This window comes from Chinchilla lanigera, unplaced genomic scaffold, assembly GCF_000276665.1.
Source record: "Chinchilla lanigera isolate Chin_1 unplaced genomic scaffold, ChiLan1.0 scaffold00024, whole genome shotgun sequence".
Taxonomy (NCBI): domain Eukaryota; kingdom Metazoa; phylum Chordata; class Mammalia; order Rodentia; family Chinchillidae; genus Chinchilla; species Chinchilla lanigera.
The window spans coordinates 149259-170680 of record NW_004955425.1 but is presented as its reverse complement, the minus strand read 5'-3'; the positions used below and the strand labels follow the sequence as shown (position 1 = coordinate 170680).

Genomic DNA, 21422 nt, shown 5'->3' with positions numbered 1-21422 from the left:
TTCAACCAATTTAACACTTCTCTATCTTTTCTGGGGTAATTCATTGATAAAGGGAAGGACCTAAATGACAAAAGGAATGCATGATCCCCAACCAAGAAATATTCATACAGCCATCACTCGACAGCCATCTTTATCTGCATAGCATGGCCACCATCCTTTCATGGACTTCTGCTCAAAGAGTGAGGCGGTCTTAGCCTTAAGGGGGTCCATGGCTTTCAAGTCCGGAATCATGTCTAAATTGCATTTCTCTGATGATTTTGCTGGGATGATTGCGTGATGCAAATCAAGTTCCAGGAAACCTAGGTAAGAAAACAGCATTAAGTCCAAATAAGCTTCAAGTGGATCAGCCATTGTTTATGAGTGCACAGAATGTTCTTTTCGGAGGAGAAGCAGACAGTGATTTTTAGGTGAGGTAGAAAAAGGGACAACAATAGACATTTAAGTTTTTTCTAGATAGGATAGGAAATGGGAGAAGAAATAGCTCTCCGCTGCTCAGTGTCTCATAGAGGACAGCACTTTCTTTTTCAAAGACATGAGCATAACCAGAGTTCTTCTATAACCTCAAAACAATTAAATATCTATAGCCAAAATTTCCACTGACTCAGAACCCTTGCATTTGAAATTTTGGTTCTGAACTGCCCTGGACAGGTCACCTGGCTTTGTGAATAGACAACTGGTGGAAGCTCCATGGAATATTTATTCACATAACCTCAGAAGTAAGAGCTTGAAGAAACATAATAGAAAGTCTTCATCAGAAACTGAGAATCCTGGCCAGGGTTCTGGTGTCTGGAGAAGCATACTTTCTCTTCTGCAATGGGAGGCATTAACTCCTTAGTACCTCTGAGAACTCCTTTCCTTAAGAAAATGGTGTGTATGATATGTGGCCAAGTCAATGCTCTAATAATACAAGTCTGGTCAAGAGTACCAGTTAGAGAGATGTTGCAACAGATTTTTTTTTTTTTTTTTTTTTTTTTTTTTTTGGTCTTTTGTGAAACAGGGTCTCGCTATGCAGTTCAGGCTGACCTTGAGCTCACTTTGTAGCCCAGGCTGGTCTTGAACTCACAAGGCTCCTCCTGTCTCAGCCTCCCAAAGTGCTGGGATTACAGGCATGTGCCACCACGCCCGGCTGCAGCAGATTCTTTATAAATAATTAGGCTCATAGTCTGCCCTTAACTATAAACCACAGCCTACCTTAGTCCTTTTTCAGCCTACATCTGCTTTTGTCTTGTCTTTCCTTTCAACGATTGGTTCACTAACCATTTTGAAATATAACCATATTATTTGCTGTAGATTATCTCATTTAAATTTTAAAAAGAAACTCTCTACTATTCTGAAATTTTCTATCCATATGCTTTAAAAGCTGCATATTTGCATACTTATTTGTTTGTTCCACTCTTACTAAGTAGCAACTCAGAAAGACTTGTGAGGGGTAAAGGGAGGAATCAGAGAGTCACTGGTGGGTTTTTCCTTGGCCAGGAACATCCCCTAGGAGCAGATGGAAGTAGGGAGGCCAGTCAAGGACTACTGCAACAGTGAGCTAAGAGAAAACGGGGTCCAAATTATCATGCAGAGAGAGCAGGCATGAGGTTGGGAAAAAATACTGAGTTAGATTTCAGTCATGATAAATTCGAGGTGTCAGCAGAATATAAGGCGAAAGGCTGAACTGGGAATAATTACTCTAGTGGTTTCTTATGGCAGTATACCAGGCACTGAAAGAAGTCAGGCTACATATCCTGGTTTAGATGCCGTACTTTGTTGAAAAATGAAAGTTGAATCTTCATCTTCAACTGAGATCTCTGGTTGTGGGGAAAAGAGTTGGGAAACTTCAGGGAAGGCCTGACTTTAAAAAGCGGGAGGAAAGAGAGCTGGGGAGGGGCCGGGCGGGATGCTTTCACCCGTGCCTTTTGTGCAGAGGAGGCCAGGCCTGGGGGAGAGAGCAACGTCTAGCAGGTGTCTCTGGGAACTTTGCTGGCTTTTGAGAGCAAGGAAGAGGACGGAGAGTTGTGGGTGTTTGGAGTGCAGGCAGGTGTGGCATCTCCTCATGAAACATGAGTCTTCTCAGAGACGAGCTGGTACAAGCCCTCTGTGACACCCTTAGAGTAAGCAGGGCCACAGAAACAGGTGACAATCACTGTCAGGCCACACTGCCCAGAGGACATCCTGGCAATGGGTTTGCCGCTTGGTGCTCCCCCATCACTGACACATTTTAGAGATTTAAGTAATTGCTTTCAAGTTTTAACTGGTTTCACCAATGCCAAGTACAGTTGCTTAGAGAAAATGATCTGTATGTAAGCCATACCCAAGTAGTCATCCAGAGAAAACTTGTCATTGTCCCATATCTGAATAATCAGCCGGGGTGGGACTCGAAATTCTGTTTGGTCAATACTCCAGAAATGCTCCTAAAATGACAAGACACAAGGACAAACTAAATTATCCAAGGAGTGGACTCTGAAACCCTCACCCCTGGTCCCCGAAAATAGCTCATTAGCATGGGGCCTTTCATCTCCTCTGTACTCCCCCGACACCTCTTCCCTTAGGCCTGTCCTTTCACTCTGTGTATGGAAAGCCATCAGCTGCCCCAGGAAGTCTCCAGGCCACCAACTGAGTGACAAAAAGGATGTCCCAGGCTGTTCCTCAACAGCAGGTTTCCCGCCATGTTCCTATCAGTGTGACTTCCTGCTGCCACCCCTGGGGTTGAGGCGAGACTAATCTCCCCCAAGACTGCTGTAGTCCCCTTAGATTATCCTCCTAAAGCCAGGCCCACAATATCACCTGCTGTGGTGTCAGTCACCTCCATTCAGCAAACTTCCTCCCATCCCACCCAAGTGAATGTGCTCTCTTACATGTGGTAGAGGCTAGGGCTTAGATTCCACTCTCAGAATGTCCTAACATTTTTGGCTTTTGAAAAATACCATTGGCTTTTATATGTCTTTGGTCACTGATGACCTTCAGATCCCTCACACTAGAAGTAGGCACAGGAAGGACTAGGAAAGTATTCTTTGTGTTCTCACTTCTGGTTCCTGCCTCTGCCTAGACAATATTAGTTGAGAACAGTATCTCCACAGCCAGACACACCTAACTTCCTCTGGCCCTGGCAGACTTTGGAATTCCCCCAAAGCTTTGTGAATTTGAAGGAAAATCAGTGGGTTGTTTTCTTGTTTTTCATGGTCTGGGCATACAGGCTTCTGCAAGGCTCAGAGGGCCTGGTTCCGAAGGGCTGGGAAGCCCACTCTGTTATTCTTATATATCCCTGCCTGACTGCTCTATGTGGGGTCATGCTCCAAGTACCGCTCGGGGAATGGGGAGGCCCAGGCTCTGATGTAAGTAAATGGGAAAGGTAACTTTGCCTAAAGACCAGCCTAACCCCAATGCCCCCTCTCATTCTGCCTCGTTGTCTGAAAGTGTGCATGATATGATATCATGGCAAGCCTCTGTGCCTCTAAAGTCCCCTTTCAGGCCATCCCTTCCACCTGGCTTGGCAAAAACCTTCACAGAGCATCAGCGTAAGTAGGGCCAGCAGAGGGAGGTGCCTACCTCGATGGGACACAGGGCAGGTACATTTCAATTGGGTTTGAACAGAGAAAGTGTCCAGGCAGTGGCTGGGAAAGCTAATGGAATGTGGGAATAGGGATGGGTCAGGGATCCTACAGGAGACATCTGTTATTGTTCACCCAGGTTTTAGGCCCTTTTCTGGGGCAAAAAACACCAAGATTTTTCTTGGGGGACAACGTCTTACCCAGATGGTACAATCTGGGGGAGATCAGTCTATAACTCCAGAGCCTGCTGATCAGGGTACTGCATTCCTGAACAACAAAGGACCTCTGGGAGGGGCATGTGACCCCCAACAGGCAGAGACACCGAGGCAAGAGCTAGCTGGCACTAGCAGAGCTCCCTTCTTCTCTTCCTGCTGAGGTTTGCTGAAAGGGTAGAATGTGGCCGGGGCTGCTGGCTAGCATCCCACCTCCACCAGGGAAGAGCTCACCGAGAAAGGAGGCCCAGAGAGGGAAGCAGCACAGACTGCCAATTTCTAAAGACACCACTTCTACGTGGGACTCAGATGTTCCTAAAGCCAGCCAACCCTGGACTTGTTGGAATGTGGACCAATAAATTACTTCTTTGATCTAAGCCAGTTGAGTTGAGTTCTGTATCTGAAAATTTTACTAATTAAGACCCTGGGGCCCTTGAAGGCTCCTAGAAGTGCTTCTGAAGGAGGTAACACAAATGCTGTAAGGCTAAGGAAAAGAAAAGGGACATCATGCTTTACTGTTTGGTTCTGTTCATCATGGGAAAAATCAGCCTCTCCATCACATACAAAACACAGATATATTGCTGTATATATTGATATAAGTCCCTTACTTCTGCCCTTTATCATTTACCCAGCCACTAATATATTAGGGAGAAGAGTATTCCTTTTACTTCCTAATTATATAAATCACTGTCTCTATTTTGTGGGTCTCAGATTCCGCATCTGTACCAAGAGGAAGCTGGACTCAGTGTCCTCAAGGCCCTGTGTAGCTCTGACCTCTGAGTTTCTAAGCTAAAGTAGACCCATGACAGCCACTTCCCATAGCTGTAGTTTGGAGCTCACTTTTTTAGAGATGATACAAAGTTGTTCAGCAGGGAGATAGTCAAATGGGAAGACAAATCTCCAGTTAAAATTCCCTTCACCATCCAAAGACCGGTAATGGACATCTGTTTTCTGTTTGTTTTCTTCATTACCAGGAATCCAGCTGAAAAGCAGAGGCAAATAGACTTAGCTTGATGTGACTGACAAGTAATCTAGCTGCAAAATTGTGCAGTGATTACGGAAGTGAAGAGCAGGAGAATTAATGCACTGTTCTTGGGCAACTTCCAGTTATCTACGGAGCTGGGATGTGATTTATGAAGGAGAGGAGTGCTCTACTGCATCCAATACAGGTTAGAGCCAAATAAAATATAATCCTCTAAGACCAAAGCAGGAAACCCTTTAGACTTCAGTTAACAGGGCTAAGAGGAAATTTTCTGGGAAATATCAACAATGTAGCTTCTATTTTGGGTACATCCAAGTTTGCTGGCTATGATTTTAGTCTTCACAACTATGACTCACTAGTTTCTGTCATCACTGCTGATAGGCTCAGTGAATACAAGTTAGCTCAAAATTTTAGCATTTCCTTTCCCATATTTTTTTACACAAACAAAAAAAGGCACAAACCAAGTAACCTTGCAACTTCCTTTTTCTATTGTTCTTAAATTCACTCTGATCTTATTAATGAGACTGGCAAAGAAGATGTAAGCTGTTACTTTCACATGGCCGTCTAGGAGCATTCATTTCAATAACATCTTAACTTTTTTATTTTAAAGAGAAAACAAAACATCTTAACTTTTAACAGTTAAAACATTTTTCCTTTTGCTTGTGCCTGATACACAGTAGGGACTATACAAATACTTGTTGAATGAATGAATATGCCTAGAAGAAAGTTGTCAGATCTACTACTGGTAAGATTCTTGGTTTGGAACCAGGGAGTGACATTTGGTTTTAGCCTGGCAAAGTGGTGCAATGCGTGCTCCTCAACACTGCACACAGGGATTGCATTAGAATCCCTGGGGGGAGCTTTTAAACGTATGGATGTCTGGACCCCACAGACAGAGATTCTAGGTAGGAGGCAGGCCTGGTCTATGAAGCTATTTGAGTCTCATTTCCCATTTGTGTCTCCTGGAACATGGTCAGTCACAGAATGAGAACTATGGCTTGAAGGGATAGAGAGGGAAGGGAAAATCTTTAACTCAGGTTTATGATCACCATCTTTGAATCAGATACTTATCATGCATTAGTTTTTCCTTTCCAACAATTGCCCATCTATCTCCATTTCCCAGGTATAGCTTCAGAGAGGCTATACTAACTTACACCAGGTCACATAGCCAGTAACTGGTGGAATTAATCCTAGATTAGTCTAACTCCAAGGTCCATATCTGTTACACTGCTTTGCAGAATCTTGGAGACTATAATGCCATTTGCTGACATTAAGTAGTGTTATTAGTAGTGGTGTTAGCATCAATCAACTACGATAGTTTTCATTTTTGCTAGTCAACTGACTAGATAAATTAGTTAAAAGATTTTTTTGACTGTAAACTTTTCAAGTAACTCACTAAAGAAAGTTTACATTCTCTTGGCTATGACCTTGGTAGATTCACCTCCTGACCTGTCTCTAAAATAGCACAGTCATCCTACCCCTGCTGCTCATCCCCTGCAGCTTTTCCTCTCTTTGCTGGTGAATATTTTCATGTTTAATTTTCAGACAAGCAAATATTCCTTTTGTATTATGTACGTGCATATATAGCTTTGTAAACAATACCCAAATGTGTGCAGTGCTAAACACAATATTTATGCATTATTCACTTTTTCACAAATAGTATTTACATTCTTTCTGTGTCTGTCTCTTTTGCAGTACTGAGGAGTGAAGTCAGCACCTCAAGGAAGCTAGGCAATTGCTCTACCCATGAGCTACAACTCCAGCCCCAGTATTTGGATTTTAATTTCAAATTTTACATGGTACTTTAAGTTGAGCTTTATTTTTAAACTAGAAAGCCTTTTCTCAGTCCAGTATTACTTGCATTTGTTTGCTTGATTAAAAAAAATAATGCTTATGGAAGTCAAATAAATTTGCATATATGTGATTAGCTGGGATTACATTTCCTCAGGGAATGGTAATGAGATCTTGAAATGAGAAAGAATAATGAAGAACTTGATGAAACATTCCCTGTTGACAATGAACCTAAAAAATAATAATTATGTCTTTAACCAAGTTTTGATTGAAGGCCACTTGGGATTACAAGTGAAACTTTGTTCTCACTTTAGAATATATTACATTTCAATGAATCTTACTGTCTATAAATCAAAGAACCAAACTCAGTTCAGGTGGAATATCACTAATTCTGGATGACACCCACATATTGCATACCATCTGCCAGACATTTTCCTAAATGCCCTGAGTAACTGAATCTTCTGTATATCCTGAGAAGTAGGTACTACCATTACCTCCATTCTACAGAGAAGGGACAATGAGCTTGTGACCTTGCTCAGCTAGCCAGGAAAGTGCCAGAATTTCAATCCAGGGAATTTGACTCCATTATCTGGTTTCCTAATTACTAAATACAATATCGCACTCATCCTCTATGATCAAGGCATAGCAAGAAACTAACATCAACATGAGTTATTTGAAACTGAATTATGGAAGTAAGATGATAATGAACAACTAATAACAACTATGTTGGATGTAGGCACCCAGTTAACACTGGTGGAATAAATATAATTTTCTTCACAACCTGCTGGTATTTCTTCCCTTTCATAGACATTGACGGCTAGTAATAAAATATCTAGAAAAGTAAGTTTTGGAAGCTTGTGGTTCTAAACTTAGCTATCCAAAGTATCAAGGAGGAATAATAAAAGGGCTGGGGATATAGCTCAGTGGCATAAGGGCCTGTCTGGCAAGCGCAAGGTTGTGATTTTGATCCCCGGTACTGCAAAAAAGAAAAAAAAAAAAAAAAGAGGAATAAAAATAAATAATGTGACTAACAGCCCCAGAAGTAACAAATTTGATTATTAAACTGAAGAAAATCTACATTGTTGAAAGAGAAATGAACTCCTGCTCATAAACAAGGTATATGAGACTTTTTCTTTTTTTTTTCTGTTCCTACCTTTGTTTTTTGGGAGCTACCTAAGCAGACTGCATTAACAGGCTACAAATACCTTCAAATCACCAAGAACTTGATAGTAGTCATCTAAAATAATAACAATTAACAAAGGATGGCATCTGCTTCATTCCCTGAACTTGTGCCAGGCTCCAACATCTATCCTCACCCTTTGACATAGATGTCACTCATTTCTTCTCCAGTGATACTTTTCTCATCCAAGATAACGTCTTTGGTGTTCCAGATGATCACACGCAGGTAGTACCTGAAAGGAGCACATTTTGAAAGTACTTTTCTTCTGGCCCTGAACCAAGTTCCAAGTTCAGGGTAGCAGTGTCTCAAAATTACTTACTTCTTGGATTTCCGGGGTGTGATGTTGAAAGGTGGGCCTGGTGGTCCCAAACTCTTGGGGAAAACATCCACCCACATCTGAAGTTTTCCCTAAACCATTCAAAAATGAAAAGAGGGCTAAAGTTATATTATGGGTAGTAGAAACTGTAATGTTTTGTAATATTTCTTAGTGGTAGCTATTTCTTCCAGCTGCTAATTTATTGGCTCATATGGAGTGGAATAAAAGCGTAAGACCAGATTAATCTTTTATTTGTGATGTCATTTAAGCCACCCACTTTCCATCTTCACCTGGGGGCTCTGATGGCTGTGACCACTTGTTTGTATCATAGTCTGAGTTTTCCCTGGTTAATAAAATGGGGAATTTTCCATCTCCCAATCACATACCCTCTGTATGACTTAACATTGGGTCCTTTACCCTCCAGCAGTTCTCATGCTGTTACTCTATTAATCATCACGTTGCCTACTGGATATTGGTCCCAGTTTTGTAACACACAAGGGATTCTCCACTTACCTCAAACTATAGAACCAGAGTAATATAAATTGATTTAACTTTGTAAAAGAAAAACATATAACATTGCTGTTTCAAGGGAGGGACTCAAACAATAACATGAATATTAGCATTCTCTGTAGCTTGGAATCCCCTGACAAATGCCCACCACCGGCTAGGATGCTCACAGAAGGAAAGGGGAAAGGCTTGAGCTAACACTTTCACTGCTGTTTTGGTGAGGCCCTACTTAACTCTTTGCCACAGACTGAGCTTTTCGATCTGACCGGAATGTTCTTCTAGACAGGCTAGGAACACCATTAAACAAAATACATCAAGCATAAAAAACAATTTATAGTCTCCAAACTATTTTTGGATTTCTATAGACTCTGTTTTCAGACAAAAACAGACTGGTCTTCATGAAAGTTGCCAGAAAAACCACTAGATTGGCTTCCTAGAGCATTGTGATCAAAATGAATTACCTGGCACTCTTGAAAAGAGTTATATTTTACTATGATTCTGACTCTCTTCCAACTAATCTCCAGTGCTCAGGGCTCTATCATGCATCAAGCAAACTGCAGAACATAAGTCCTAGTCATGGGACTAGTCATAGTCTGTGTCAAACCCTGTAGGTTAGTAGATTTCCAGGGACAAATCTCCCACACCTAGAGATTTCTTGAGACTATTTGTATAACTGAGATTTCTAAGGGAAGAGAAGTCTTGCCAGGTTGTCAGGCTCTTTGTTGAGCAAAGAAAAATAACGTTTTTCCTCCTTTCCCTCCTCCTTCTTCTCTCTTCTTTGCAAGTTCTCTGCCACCAAGCTACAACACTAGTCCAGATTACTACTATTCTTAAAATGTGACCCTCTAACCGCTTCACAGGCACTTGACATTCCTGGTCACAACCGAAACCTATATGACACACATCTCTGCAGATGAAGTCTAGAAATGTTCATTATAATTAGTTTCCACATACAGTATTCTTTTTTCATTATCCATGATTTGCTTTGCTTCTTTGGAAAGGGCTCCCCAGTTTTTTGGAGCTGTGAGCACTGACCTGTCCCTTTACTATGCATGGATCTTATGACCTGGCATCCCATACACTGCAGACCCATTCCCCTAACTCTTTAATCTCATATGGTAATTGCTCCTCCAGCAGGGCCAAGACCTCTGCCCTTCTCCCAGACTCTACTTTCCTGATTATAGCTGAGTGGTTCGTTGATAGACAACTGGGCAAACAATTTTGAAGTAGATAGAGCTACATTATGACACAAAAACACTCAGGAACTGTCCATAATATCTAGACTCATAGGAAGGTGATCACAGCAAAGAGCAGATTAAATATACTTGTAGGGAGAAACGGATAGGAGACAAGGGGAACTCTAATTCAAGTTTGTTCTGAGTTATAGAAAACCTGCATTGATATTTAAGTGAGCTTCCTGACAATTCTTACAATAAATTCCCTCTGAAATGAAGCTAATTTGAGTTTCACTTCGACATCTGTATCTAAAAGTATTCAACACCATACACAGGCAAGTCTGTGTCAGCTACTGTTTGGGATGTAGATGTCAGTGTCCAAAAATGGAAACTTTTCACCTGAGAAATATTAGGCTGGAAGGTACTATGCAAAGTCCTCGTCTCCACATGCTCGGGGACCAGCCCCTGAGTCCGGAGGATGTGAAGGGCAAGACGCTCTTCAGGGGGCCCAAGGTGCTGGTGCAGGATTTTGTTGACTTCTAGAATGAAAAATGGCATTGAAACAAGGATAGGCATTTGAGATCAGTGTAGCCAGACTGCCTAGAGCCGCTTGTGGCACTTCACTCCAAATTTTGTCAAAATAGACAGGCACTGCTAATATGTAAGTTTAGACTTGAAGGAATAGTGGACAGAAATAGCTCTTGACTAAGGGCCTTGCCCAACCTGTGTTCATAGCCAGCTTGCAGATTGCCAGTAGCAAACAGACTAGAACACACTAGAACGAGACTGAATGTAATTTTGTGGTATAGGTTCATAGCCACCTCTTTTGCCATTAAAAGTGGCCACATGACCACATTCTTCTGGAATGTAACATGGGTGGAAGTGATGTGCAGATCCCCTCTGGACTGGGTTTATAAATCTGGGCCAGGGAGGGTCCTCCATGTGCCTTTCTCTTCTGGATGTAGAGGACAGCAACCTTAGGTGCCTGTGCTGAAGAATAACAGAGCTACAAATGGACAGGCCATGAGTCCATGAGGCACTGCTTGGAATAGGCCCACTTACCTGTAGAAATGTCCATTCTGAATTAATGAGAAATAAGTGTTCAATGTGTAAAGCCACTAACATTTGGAAATACAATTATTACAGCAGCTAGCATCACTGCGGCATTATAAACAATGGCCCTTCCATTCTCAAACACTTCTCCCATCGAGAGGAGGGTTCTACGACTTTCCCTCTAGACACAAACTAAAACACAGAAGTACAGAGAAAGGATGCTGTGTGACTTCTGAGCTAGACATAAAAGGCCATGAAGCTCCTGCTTGGTTTTATTAGACCACTTGGGACACTCTCTTCGGGGGAAGTAAGTCATCTGTTAGGACCCTGAATACCCTCCTCTTCTCCCAAATATAGAAGCATATCATAGTTCTATGCTCTGTGAAGTAGTTTTGGTCACAGTGGGCTGAGTGTTTACATATCAAGATGAATTGGTTGTTTTACACATTACTGCTTGGGGAAGAGCAGTTCTCCAGGCTTGGACATGAGCCAGATGGGAACTCAGCAGGCTCTTCAAATCACCCCCATGAATCACCGAGGCTTTTTGAGAAGGGTTGGAATACATGATGGAGTAAACTTGGAAGAGCAGTTCTTACACCACCATCTGAACATTTCTTGAACTAATTAAGTATAACATGGAAATGAATTACTAGAACTTGGTGTTCAAAGCTTAAATGGCTATGCCTGCAAAGGGCAAGTAACACATAAGACAGACAAGAAAATCCATCCACTTTGACATTTGATAAGACAGCACAACTGCACTGTAATGTGGCTTTTGTTAGAGTCAGGTGTGCATTGTTTCATATGGTATAATTAGGGTATGGCTCTGTCGATATTCCCCCTCAGACCCAGTAATACAAATAGGCAATTGTGCTTTGCTTACAGTTCACAGCTACATGCTCACCAAATTCATCCAAACTGTGGTCTCGTCCTCCATATCTGATTCTACTTCCATCTTCAGAAAGAATGGGCTGTGGGAAGCCTTTGAATCTAGCTACGTTTTGAAGCAGCTGTGTCGGTCTCAATTGATCTCTCCATGCATTTATTCCAGAACTGTGAATAACAGCATGCATTGCAGAGATATAGCAGGACCCATAGTTCCTCTTGGTTTTACACACACACATACACACATACACACACACAAGCACACACATACTCTACTTTTATGTGCTCCTGTATAATGTCTAGAAATCTATTTCTTTTTTTAATTAAAAATTTTTTTTTTTGTAATTAGAAATCTATTTCAGAGGCTAAAATCCACATGTTAATTTGGCCTCTGCTAATCCATCATTTTACTTATCACTATTTTTTACCTTCAGCTTTCCTTCTCTGTAAAACTGAGAAGTCTGAGATCATGGTAGGCAAAAAAGGGGAAATTCATCTACTAGAAATGGGAAACTCTAACTCATTAGATACCATAGAAAGACACAGGAAAGTAGTCAGGGGAAGGCAGATATCACAGCATTGATCATTTGAAAGGAGGGAATCCCTGTTTCCAAACAGCAGGGAATTCCTGCTGTGGACCATCACCAACCCTCCACCTCCGACACCTAGGGCAAGCTCAAAGAGGAGAAAAGGACATTGGTTTTCTGAGTGCTGTCACCTATATCACCCAGTATGGCTGTAGCCGCCACCATTTTTTATAGAATATTATGTGAATTAGGCAGTACAGTGACCCTAATTCTCTCTAAGAGAATCCTGTCATTAGAAATGATGGAAAGGAACAGTGGCGCAGTGAGAGAGATACTAGTTAGAGAGTCAGAGCCTCCCCCTAGATGTTACAGTTGGCTGGCACATAGGGCCTCCATTTCTCGCCAAAGCAACTTACACACAGTACTGCTCAGGTATGCCACAGTGGGCCCCAAACCGGGAAAGGAAGCGGTTTTCCAGATCAATGATGGTTTCTCCTACTTTTTCATCACGGGTAAAGGTATCATAATCGTAGACGGAAATTTTCAGGTCCTTTTCCTGAGGTAAGTAGCAGCTCAGTTCATACATCCTAAATAAAGACATGTAGGGTTAGAATAGCCACAACTCATACTAGCATCTTACAAAAAACCAGGGGTCCATCAAAGAATACCCAGGAAGCACCAATGCCTACTGGAGGACAATGACAGATTAGGACAACCAGGATAGGCAAGGAGACTTGATAAATAGTAAATGTTATTAATAAAACAGTTAGAGTACATGCTTGCTTGGGAGGAAAGCATGGGCTTATATACCTATGTTCAAATCCTAGCTCTGCTGCTTAGTACTTGTGGAACTCTAGATCACTTATTTAACCTCTCTATACTGTTTTCTCACCTACAACATGGTTTATGCACCATCTGCATGGTTATAAAGGTCAAGTAAAGAAGTGTCTAGAAAGCATTTGGCAAAAGTGCATTGAGTAAAACCTAGTAATAAAGTAAACAATAAGGCATTATAGTATTGTTATCATTATCACACGCCTATTAACCAGGGCACCTGAGCATCCTGCCCGCCAGCGAGATTCCTGAAGCCCAAGAACTCTGATTTACACCCTTTATCTATGCCCCTGCATGTTAACTTCCTCTGGTGAAGCCCCAGCTGAGACCCCTACTGCATGGAACATCTTTGACCCAACCCACAAGAGCACAAGAGAGGGGCATGAATGGACTCCACCAATAGAGTGTGGGGTGCATGAACTTTGGTTCTTTAAGGCTTTTCTGTGAAGTTAGAATTATATGAAGAAAAATAACTAAAAGTTCTTTGTGTAGCAGGTAGGCAATGTGGCCTGGGGGTGCTAAAGTCGGCTCCATTTGGGCAGGGTTTTGCTTTGTATTTGCACTGTCCACAGAAGACCTGGCCTCATAGTAGATGTTTAATAAATTGTGTTGAAGGAAGAACTGAAAGGCCCCCTTTCCTTCTGCTCCTCTTCCCATTCTCTTTGTATTCCAGTGTGTGGACCGGTCCCTGTCCAAAGCTGGGGATGTTAATCCACTTGAGCAGAAAAGTGTGTCAAAGGGGTTCATCACAGGATGTCTCCTAGATAAATCTCAGGGACTTTTCTAGACTGCAGTAGCCATCTTGAGGTAGAAGTAGGCAGATAAGCACATGAGAAAAAGCATTTAAATTATGATCAAAAATAAAGCACTGAACCTACACATGCCTGTAACATCACATTTGTAATCCTGGATTCCAAGGGATAAGGTAATATGTATCCCTTGAGAAAAGGACATCTGTTGTCAAATAAGTTGAGAAGCACTTCTTTTGGTGTTCTTCTGAGCCAACTAAAGGCCTTGAGAAGTCCTTGATGATTGTCTTTTTTAATGTGGATGTCTCGCTTTGACTAACCAATACTTTTTTCCCCTTGTAATTTCAGTTAGCATCTTAAGGAAGACACTATGAATGTAATCTTGAGCATGCCAAGATGTGATAAGAATATGCTGAATGATGGCTGAACACACAGGAAAGGTCACTCCTGCCTGAATTCCTGTCCCAGGATCCCCAAGAGTCTCTGCTGAGAAGATAGTCACCTCCTAAGACAGAGACCATGAGCAGGAGCCATTCAAGGGCTAAAATGCTGCATCTCCTTGTCTCCACCCTGCTGGGTGGGGAGAAGTCTGCACACTCACTGGCCATTCACTGGCTGAGCAGAGTCTGACAGCATCACTTCTGCCCGGAGTGACTCCTTTCAAGACCTTTCCTGTGCTTCATTATCTTGTACTTGGCTCCTCTGAGATGAGCAATTCAGCCTGGGCGGCCTTTCTCCCTTCAAGGCTGACTTTCTCCCTGCTTCCTCATCTCCCTCATACACAGCCCTCTTTCCTTCCCTGCATGTCTTTTCCTGTCTAGACCTTGGGGCTGGATCAGCGGAAGAAAGGGAAAATGATCATATTGCCATGCCAGAGGATTACTTCCACTCCCTGGCTCTAACACCCAGTCTTGGAGTGTGCAGCGTGGAGGGTGTGCATATGTGTGTGTGTGTGTCTGCATGCATGCACACATGTGTGCCCATGCCCGGGGGCCGAGTGTGGTCTTGTGTGTATGCCTTCTAGCCTGAGTGAAAGAGCAGTGTGTTTGAGTCTGCCAGACTCTGAGTAATAAAGAGGCGTACCCATATGTGTGCGTGCTCATACTTGTGTGTGTGTGTGTATGTGTGTGTACACACTTGAAAATACGGGAGGGGGAGTGGAAAGAGCCTGAGTACATAAGATCATAAACCAACAAATATAGTCCACATGGCCATCAAGAACAGTGTTCTCTCACTCAGCAAGGTTCTAGAAAAATAGCATCATTTTCACAAATGTTTTATACAAAGAACATTTTCCCACAAGTGGTGGCTTTACCATGATTATCAAGTACTACCAAGGGCGTTGGAAACGTCAGGCTATGGAGTCAGGACCTTCCACTTACATCTGGGCTCTGTCACTTACTAACTCATGGGCAGAGCTCTTGGAGCTCCGTGTCCCCACCTGTGAGGCTGGGCTGCTCAGCCCTGTCCTGTCCTGCTAATGAGTTTGACAGGGATGAACACTGTACCATGGTTGCAGCAGAGTACGGTGTGAAAGAGATACCTCCACTGGGGTCTGATGGCCTAGTTTCCAATCCTGCCTCTGCCTCTTATCAGGATCCATTAGGCATAGATACTCTAAACTTCAGTTTTCCATGTTGTAAAACAGAGATAATAAGGTCACCTCAGAATTGTGAGGTTCTTGAGATGTTTTATACAAAGAGTTTGGCACAATGCTTGCACATAGTAAGTACTCAGCACATATCAGCTATTATTAAATGTGGAAGCAGTTTACAGTTGGAAAATGCTAATCCTTAGCGATCACTTAGATTTGGTCGCTTGAGATGATTCTGTTTTCCTTTTTTTTTTTTTTTTTTTTTTTTAGACAGAGTCTTACTCTCTAGTTCAGGCTGGCCTTGAAATCATAGGCTCCTCCTGCCTCAGCTTCCTGAGCACTGGGATTACAGACATGTGCCACCACACACAGCCAGACATGGTTCTGATGAGACAAATGTAACAGTCCAGAAACAAGTCCTAAATTGTAGCTATGAAGAAAATGGTGTTATTTCAAGAAACTTTGAGAACAGAAGGCAAATGGAGCAAGACATATAACCTTATCACTTTCTGTTCTTTCCTTGGTTTGAATAACAGAGTCAGTAATACACTTATGGATCAGAATGATGGAACCAAGGTGTCCCAGAAAACAGAACCCGAATTGGGCTCTGGAAGTAAAAACAGTATCTCATTCCAGCTAAGTCCCTTCACCTGGCCATGAGTTTATGGGCTCCCAGTCACCTGGTGTCCCTCTCCCACCAAGGCCTCAGCCATTCTCTCCTCAGAGGAGCACACCTCATGACTTGTTTTCTGCATGGCACCTTCTGCTTCTAGGAATCCTTTTACTTGTACATTTTCCTACTTATTATCTATCTAGAATATCTGTCCAATTCATGATCAATATCAGGTCTTAAAACAGGGGTGGGCACATATTACATCCTTAGTACATATCTGAGGAAAAAAATGAATGAAAGAAAAATGTTTAAAAATGTTTGTTACCTGCCAAAAACTGGGTTGAGAGTGTTGGGAATGTAGTGGTCTCGATCTTCAATGACTTTTTTGCCCAGTGTTATTTTTATGTAAGGGTCACACTGTGAGAGAAAGACAGATGAGATGAAATGTTATGTCATTGTAGGGTGCAAGTTGAAGTCAATTTCAGGGATAGACTCTGCTTGGTTCCGCACCCACTCCCAGCTGACGATAAGGTGTCTCTGTCGCACCCATGCACCTAAGATGGGCTCTGAGCAGCATTCCCCTTTGGGTGGCAGGAGGCCAGGGTGCCTTCAGAGCAGCTGTGTGGGTGAAGAGGAAGGGCAATAGGCAGTCCTGGCTGTGCTCACGCTGGCCCTGTGACTGGAGCAAATCGAGGCCCTGGTCACATCTGTAAAATGAGAAGGATGAACCAGAGGCCTTAAGCCCCGGCAAGCTCTTAGGTAAATCCCCAAGGGGACAGTCCTCCTAAATACACTGTTTTGATAGAGTATCTTTCCCCCAGTGAGATAACAGACGCCCAGAAAGAAAGAACGTGACAATTACTGTGGCTGATGACTATAATTATCTTGCTACAGGAGAAGGTCCCACACCCAAACTCTTACCAGGCCATTGTTGTCCTGAGGCTGGAGCTCTAAGCCTCGAACAATGTAAATCCTAACCGTGCATTCCTGTGGGACGCTGTCAGGTAATTCCCGAAACTGCCTGGGAGGGGCCGGCGTGCTGGGGTCATCCGACAGGGGGTAGATTCGAAAGGAACCCTAAAAGAAGGCACACAGATGACTCACAGGGACCTGGGCACTGACACAGGGCCCTGAGAAGTGTCTTCTTCACCCAGGGCACTGGGACAGTCATGGGGTCATAGGATTGGGCCGTGGAGGGCTGCCTTTTGGGAAAGAAGCAACTATATTTATCTTTGCAAGTTTGCAATAGGGAAAGTGAAATGATCATAAAGTAATTATCTGAGAGACCACAAGGGGAAAGGAAGGGCAGGGTAGACCAGGAAATTAGGCAACAGCTGGGCAGGAGTTGAAGGTGAGTGTGGTCAGCGCACAGGGAGGTGGTGGCCAGAAGTGGCAACATGCTCCACATACTTTGGAGAGCAGAGTAAGCCCAGCGAATGACCAAAGGTGGTTTCCCTTCTCCAGCATCATCTGCTACACCCCATCCCACTCCCAGGAAGTCTTCATTCAGTCTTCAGAGGAAGGGTGTCACCTCCTCCAGGACAGCTCCCAGCCTCCTCTAACCTTGCACACAGCCCTACTGCAGCACTGACCTCCACACTAAAATGGGTCATCTACTGTCTATAGTCTCCCTTAGACCCTGGGCCTCCTGGAGTGGGACACTAGGTCTTGATCATCAGCCCCAGGGTTTAACAAAGGGCTGTGCGTCTGGAAAGGATGTGAGAAATGTACTTTGAGTGAACGCACCCGACCAACCACTGGAGAGATGATATGGTTTATGATATGGTAATAGTTTCATATCATGAAACCAGCTCTAGTACAAGAGAAGCACTGCAGTTGGAATCAGAAGATGGGGGCCTTAGTTCTGGCCATCTTCATTCAAGGAAGCACCATGAGGGAAACACCTAGTATGTGCCTGGGATCTCAGTCTAAAGGAATTCAGTATGGCACAGGGATGTTAACTTAGCTGGACTCTCATGCTTTCTTTAACTGCTGCATTGAGAACATTTGCGACGCTGTATAGGGCATAATTCCCTGATCCATCAACCATGTCTGCGATTGGCAAAGGATTAGGAAGAGGCAGTGTATCTGCCCTGGCTTTGCCAAGTGTGGTTGGAGGGAGTGGCAGCCATAACGCCAAGGCAAAGTGAAAGATACTTTCACAGTGCCATGAACCCAGACCTTTGGGAGCCCTGAGCAAGAATGAGTCACCCTGACTGTGGCAAACAGAGAGCTCTTGACAAAGAGTATGACATCTGAGCTGGCACTTACAGCATGAGTAGGACTTTGTCAGACCTGAAGAGGGAAGGAAGAGCTTCCAGGGAAGGAAGAAGAGCCTGTCCCAAGGCCCTGAGCTGTGAGAGAACAGGTGTGTTTGGGGCTTGGGAAAGGTTCTCTTGGGCAGAAGGGTGGGGCGTGTGAAGGAGGGTGGAGGGGGGACACACTGCTTGTGAAAGGCCAGCTCTGCTTTTGAAAGGAGTTGAGACTTGATCCTGTGGAAACCCAAGCGATGTCTAAGCCATCAAGACTCAGGATCAGATTTGTTTACACGGGGGACCGATGGGCGGGGAGGAGACAGAGGCCAAGGATGATAGATTAGGAAGTTGTCGAAACGATCCTGCTGAAAGCCTGGGGGACATGGAGCATGGAAAGGGAACTCAGTCTTGGAAAGGTTTGAATGTATAGGATTCAAGCCTGAGCAGGAAGAAAGAGATGCTGAGCTGGCTCCTCTTGTTCTTATTAGCACCTTTCATTTCTTCCAGAGGTTGGAGGACGTGGCTCTGCCCACAGGTGAGTTGTCCTTTATCCCAGCCCATAAAGGAAATCAAAGTGGATTTTAGGTAGGTCGAAAATGCATATTTTACTCACCTTAAACTCTCCTACCACAGATGGATCTTCATTCTCCTCTGCTTTTCCTCGGTACAGTTTGAAGGTATCTGAGAAGTCTGTCAGGCCTTCAAAGTCAGCAACATCCTCTAGTTCACAATCATATATCTAGAAACCATCAAAGAGTTTTTAATTTCTTATTAAAATTCAGGTACAGTCCAAAATCAAAAAGACTGACAATACCAAACGGGCATGAGGGTGAAGACGGAGCAACCAGAAATCTCATAGTGCTGGTGGGACTGCCAAATGCCACCGGGAAAACTTGGCCATGTTTTTATGGAGTTAAGTAGCCACCTATTCTAGTATCCAGAAATTGCATTCCTAGCTACTTACTGAAGATAAATGAAAATAAATGTCCCTGTGGTACAAGAATATCCATAGCAGCTTCATCATTAGGAGAACAGATAAACAAATTGTGGCATACTTGCAGAATAAAGTATTATCCAGTAATAAAAAGGGAAAACCACTGACACATAACATGATGAGTTTCAAAGGTACAACATGGGGTTAAAGAAGCCAAACCCATACAGAATACTGTGTGAGTACATTTATGTGGAGAAAAAAAATCCAAACAGGCAAGTCCAATCTATGATGTTAGAAATCAGTTCAGGCAGGGAGGGGGACACCTCTCATCCCAGCTGAGGCAGGACTGTAAATTCAAGGCAGCCTGGGGAATTTGGAGAGACTCTGTCTCAAAATATAAATAATAAATGAATGAATGAATGGACCCGGGGATGTAGTTTAGCATATTCTGGATTCACTCCCCAGTAGTAAAGAAAAGAAAATCAGATCAGTCGCCTCTGGGAAGGGTTAGGGTTAAGGAGAATTGGCAGAAAAGGGGCACAGAGAAATTTTCTGTGGTGGAGGAAATGTTCTTTGTCTTGCTTGGGTGGTGGCTTAGGTAGCTGGGTCCAACGATTAAAACTTATTTTACAGCATATAGAAAACCTCCATGAAAACCAGAAGAGGAGAGAAGGACAGATGAGTAAGAAGGGAGGAAAGGAAGAGAAGAGAAGGGAAGGGAGGAAGGAAGGAAGAACAGAAAGGAAGGAAGGACAGGAATGGATGGAGAAAGAGGAAAAGGGGAGAGAATGGAGTGTGAGAATGCTCCCCCAGCCTAGTTCAATCAGTTTTTTTTTTTCTAAATTAGTGATTCTTTGAATGCTGATTCTTTTGAATGTTTCTTAAGCCACAGTAAGATACTATGATAATAATATACAAGGATGTAGGTTTTTCTGATTTGAGGGGGAACATTATTTGGGGGAACTTTTTTTTTTTCACTTCAACAATTTTCTCCTGTACATTGCTCTGTCTACTTTAGCATCTGCTTCTCCTTGAGTACATCAGCTACTGAAAAATTGAAGAATTGGAAAACTCAGGACATTAGCAGAATGATCAGAGACCATACCTGCCTAGCACAAGAGCTAGTCTTCCTGCTGGACACGTTTTTTATGGTTGATACATTGTGTCAATCTGAGGAGTCTAGAAGCTTAACTAAGTAACTCAGCAGTTCTATATATTGGGGTGAAAAGTACATGCCCTTACCTCTAGGATGTTGTTCATTGTGTCAATGTGAGAAGTTTAAAAGTTCAACTAAGTGATTTGACAGGGGGCCAGGATCCTTACTTCGTAAACATCCTCAGCTGGTGGAAGAAGGGCCTGCAGAGATGGTGTGGGCATGGGCTGATAGCCAGTGTACAATATAGGGGAGGAAAAGAGGCTTGCTTTCCCCTTTTTGCTCTTGTTGATTTTGCTATCTTCTGCTGCCTTGAACCTTCTTGCCCTGGAGCCCATTGATTACGGACTGAAATCTCCACAAACTGTGAGCTAAATAAACCTTTCCTCCCTTAATTTTGGGTGTCAGGTATTTTGTCTCAGCAAGGAGAGAAAAGTAACTGAGACAACATGTGCCCATGGTTAAGATTTTAAACAATGTACAAGTTATGGGATCAACTTTTCATTTAGCAAAACCCATCCCTTTCAGTCCACAGAAGGAAGCATGTTGATATCTAATGTTCTGCAAAGAACACCATAACTTCAGGGTCTCCTTGAGTTAAACTGGATAATTGTTGGCTTAATTAGTGTTGGCAAACCCTCTGCCAGATGCCCCTAAGTCCCAAACTGGTAGTCATACAACCATAACTCAACAGTTGTCCTTAAACCCTGAAATCTTGGCAAAACCAAGCTTGTGGGAAGAGGGCTTTCCAGGAGGCTGAAGGTACACCTGGCCCGTCCCCAACTATACCCATCAATGGGGGGTATTTTGATCTTCTTATCTCAATCTGGAGCCAGTTTTAATAGATGTTGATTTCCCCACCCACAACAGCATAGGTCTAGATACCTTGAGTTTGGAATAACCTTTCTGAATGTATTGTCCACATTTTTCATGTTCTCCTGTTGAGGCATAAAATTTACTCCACCAGTCAACAACTTCTTCCTCCTATAGATGTGTCAAAATAAAAACAATCTTTACTGTTGACCTTGATTTCTAATTTACACAGCAAAGCTTGTATGTAATAGGTAAGAGTCATAGGTACTTCTGTCCCTGCTGTAAGTGTGATTATTTCTCTTTGTTTGCCCAC

General features: G+C 43.0%; 1 protein-coding gene across 1 annotated transcript in view; it reads right to left on the bottom strand.

The window, feature by feature from the left end:
* Myof (myoferlin) overlaps window positions 1-21422 on the bottom strand; it is a 151175-nt gene that overhangs the window by 4531 nt on the left and 125222 nt on the right. The window contains 12 exon segments of the mRNA XM_005385818.2: window positions 109-299; window positions 2300-2399; window positions 4589-4730; window positions 7838-7933; window positions 8021-8109; window positions 10099-10238; window positions 11657-11805; window positions 12581-12751; window positions 16280-16371; window positions 16876-17031; window positions 18823-18948; window positions 21182-21280. Of these exon segments, the coding sequence (XP_005385875.1) occupies window positions 109-299; window positions 2300-2399; window positions 4589-4730; window positions 7838-7933; window positions 8021-8109; window positions 10099-10238; window positions 11657-11805; window positions 12581-12751; window positions 16280-16371; window positions 16876-17031; window positions 18823-18948; window positions 21182-21280 (1551 nt within the window).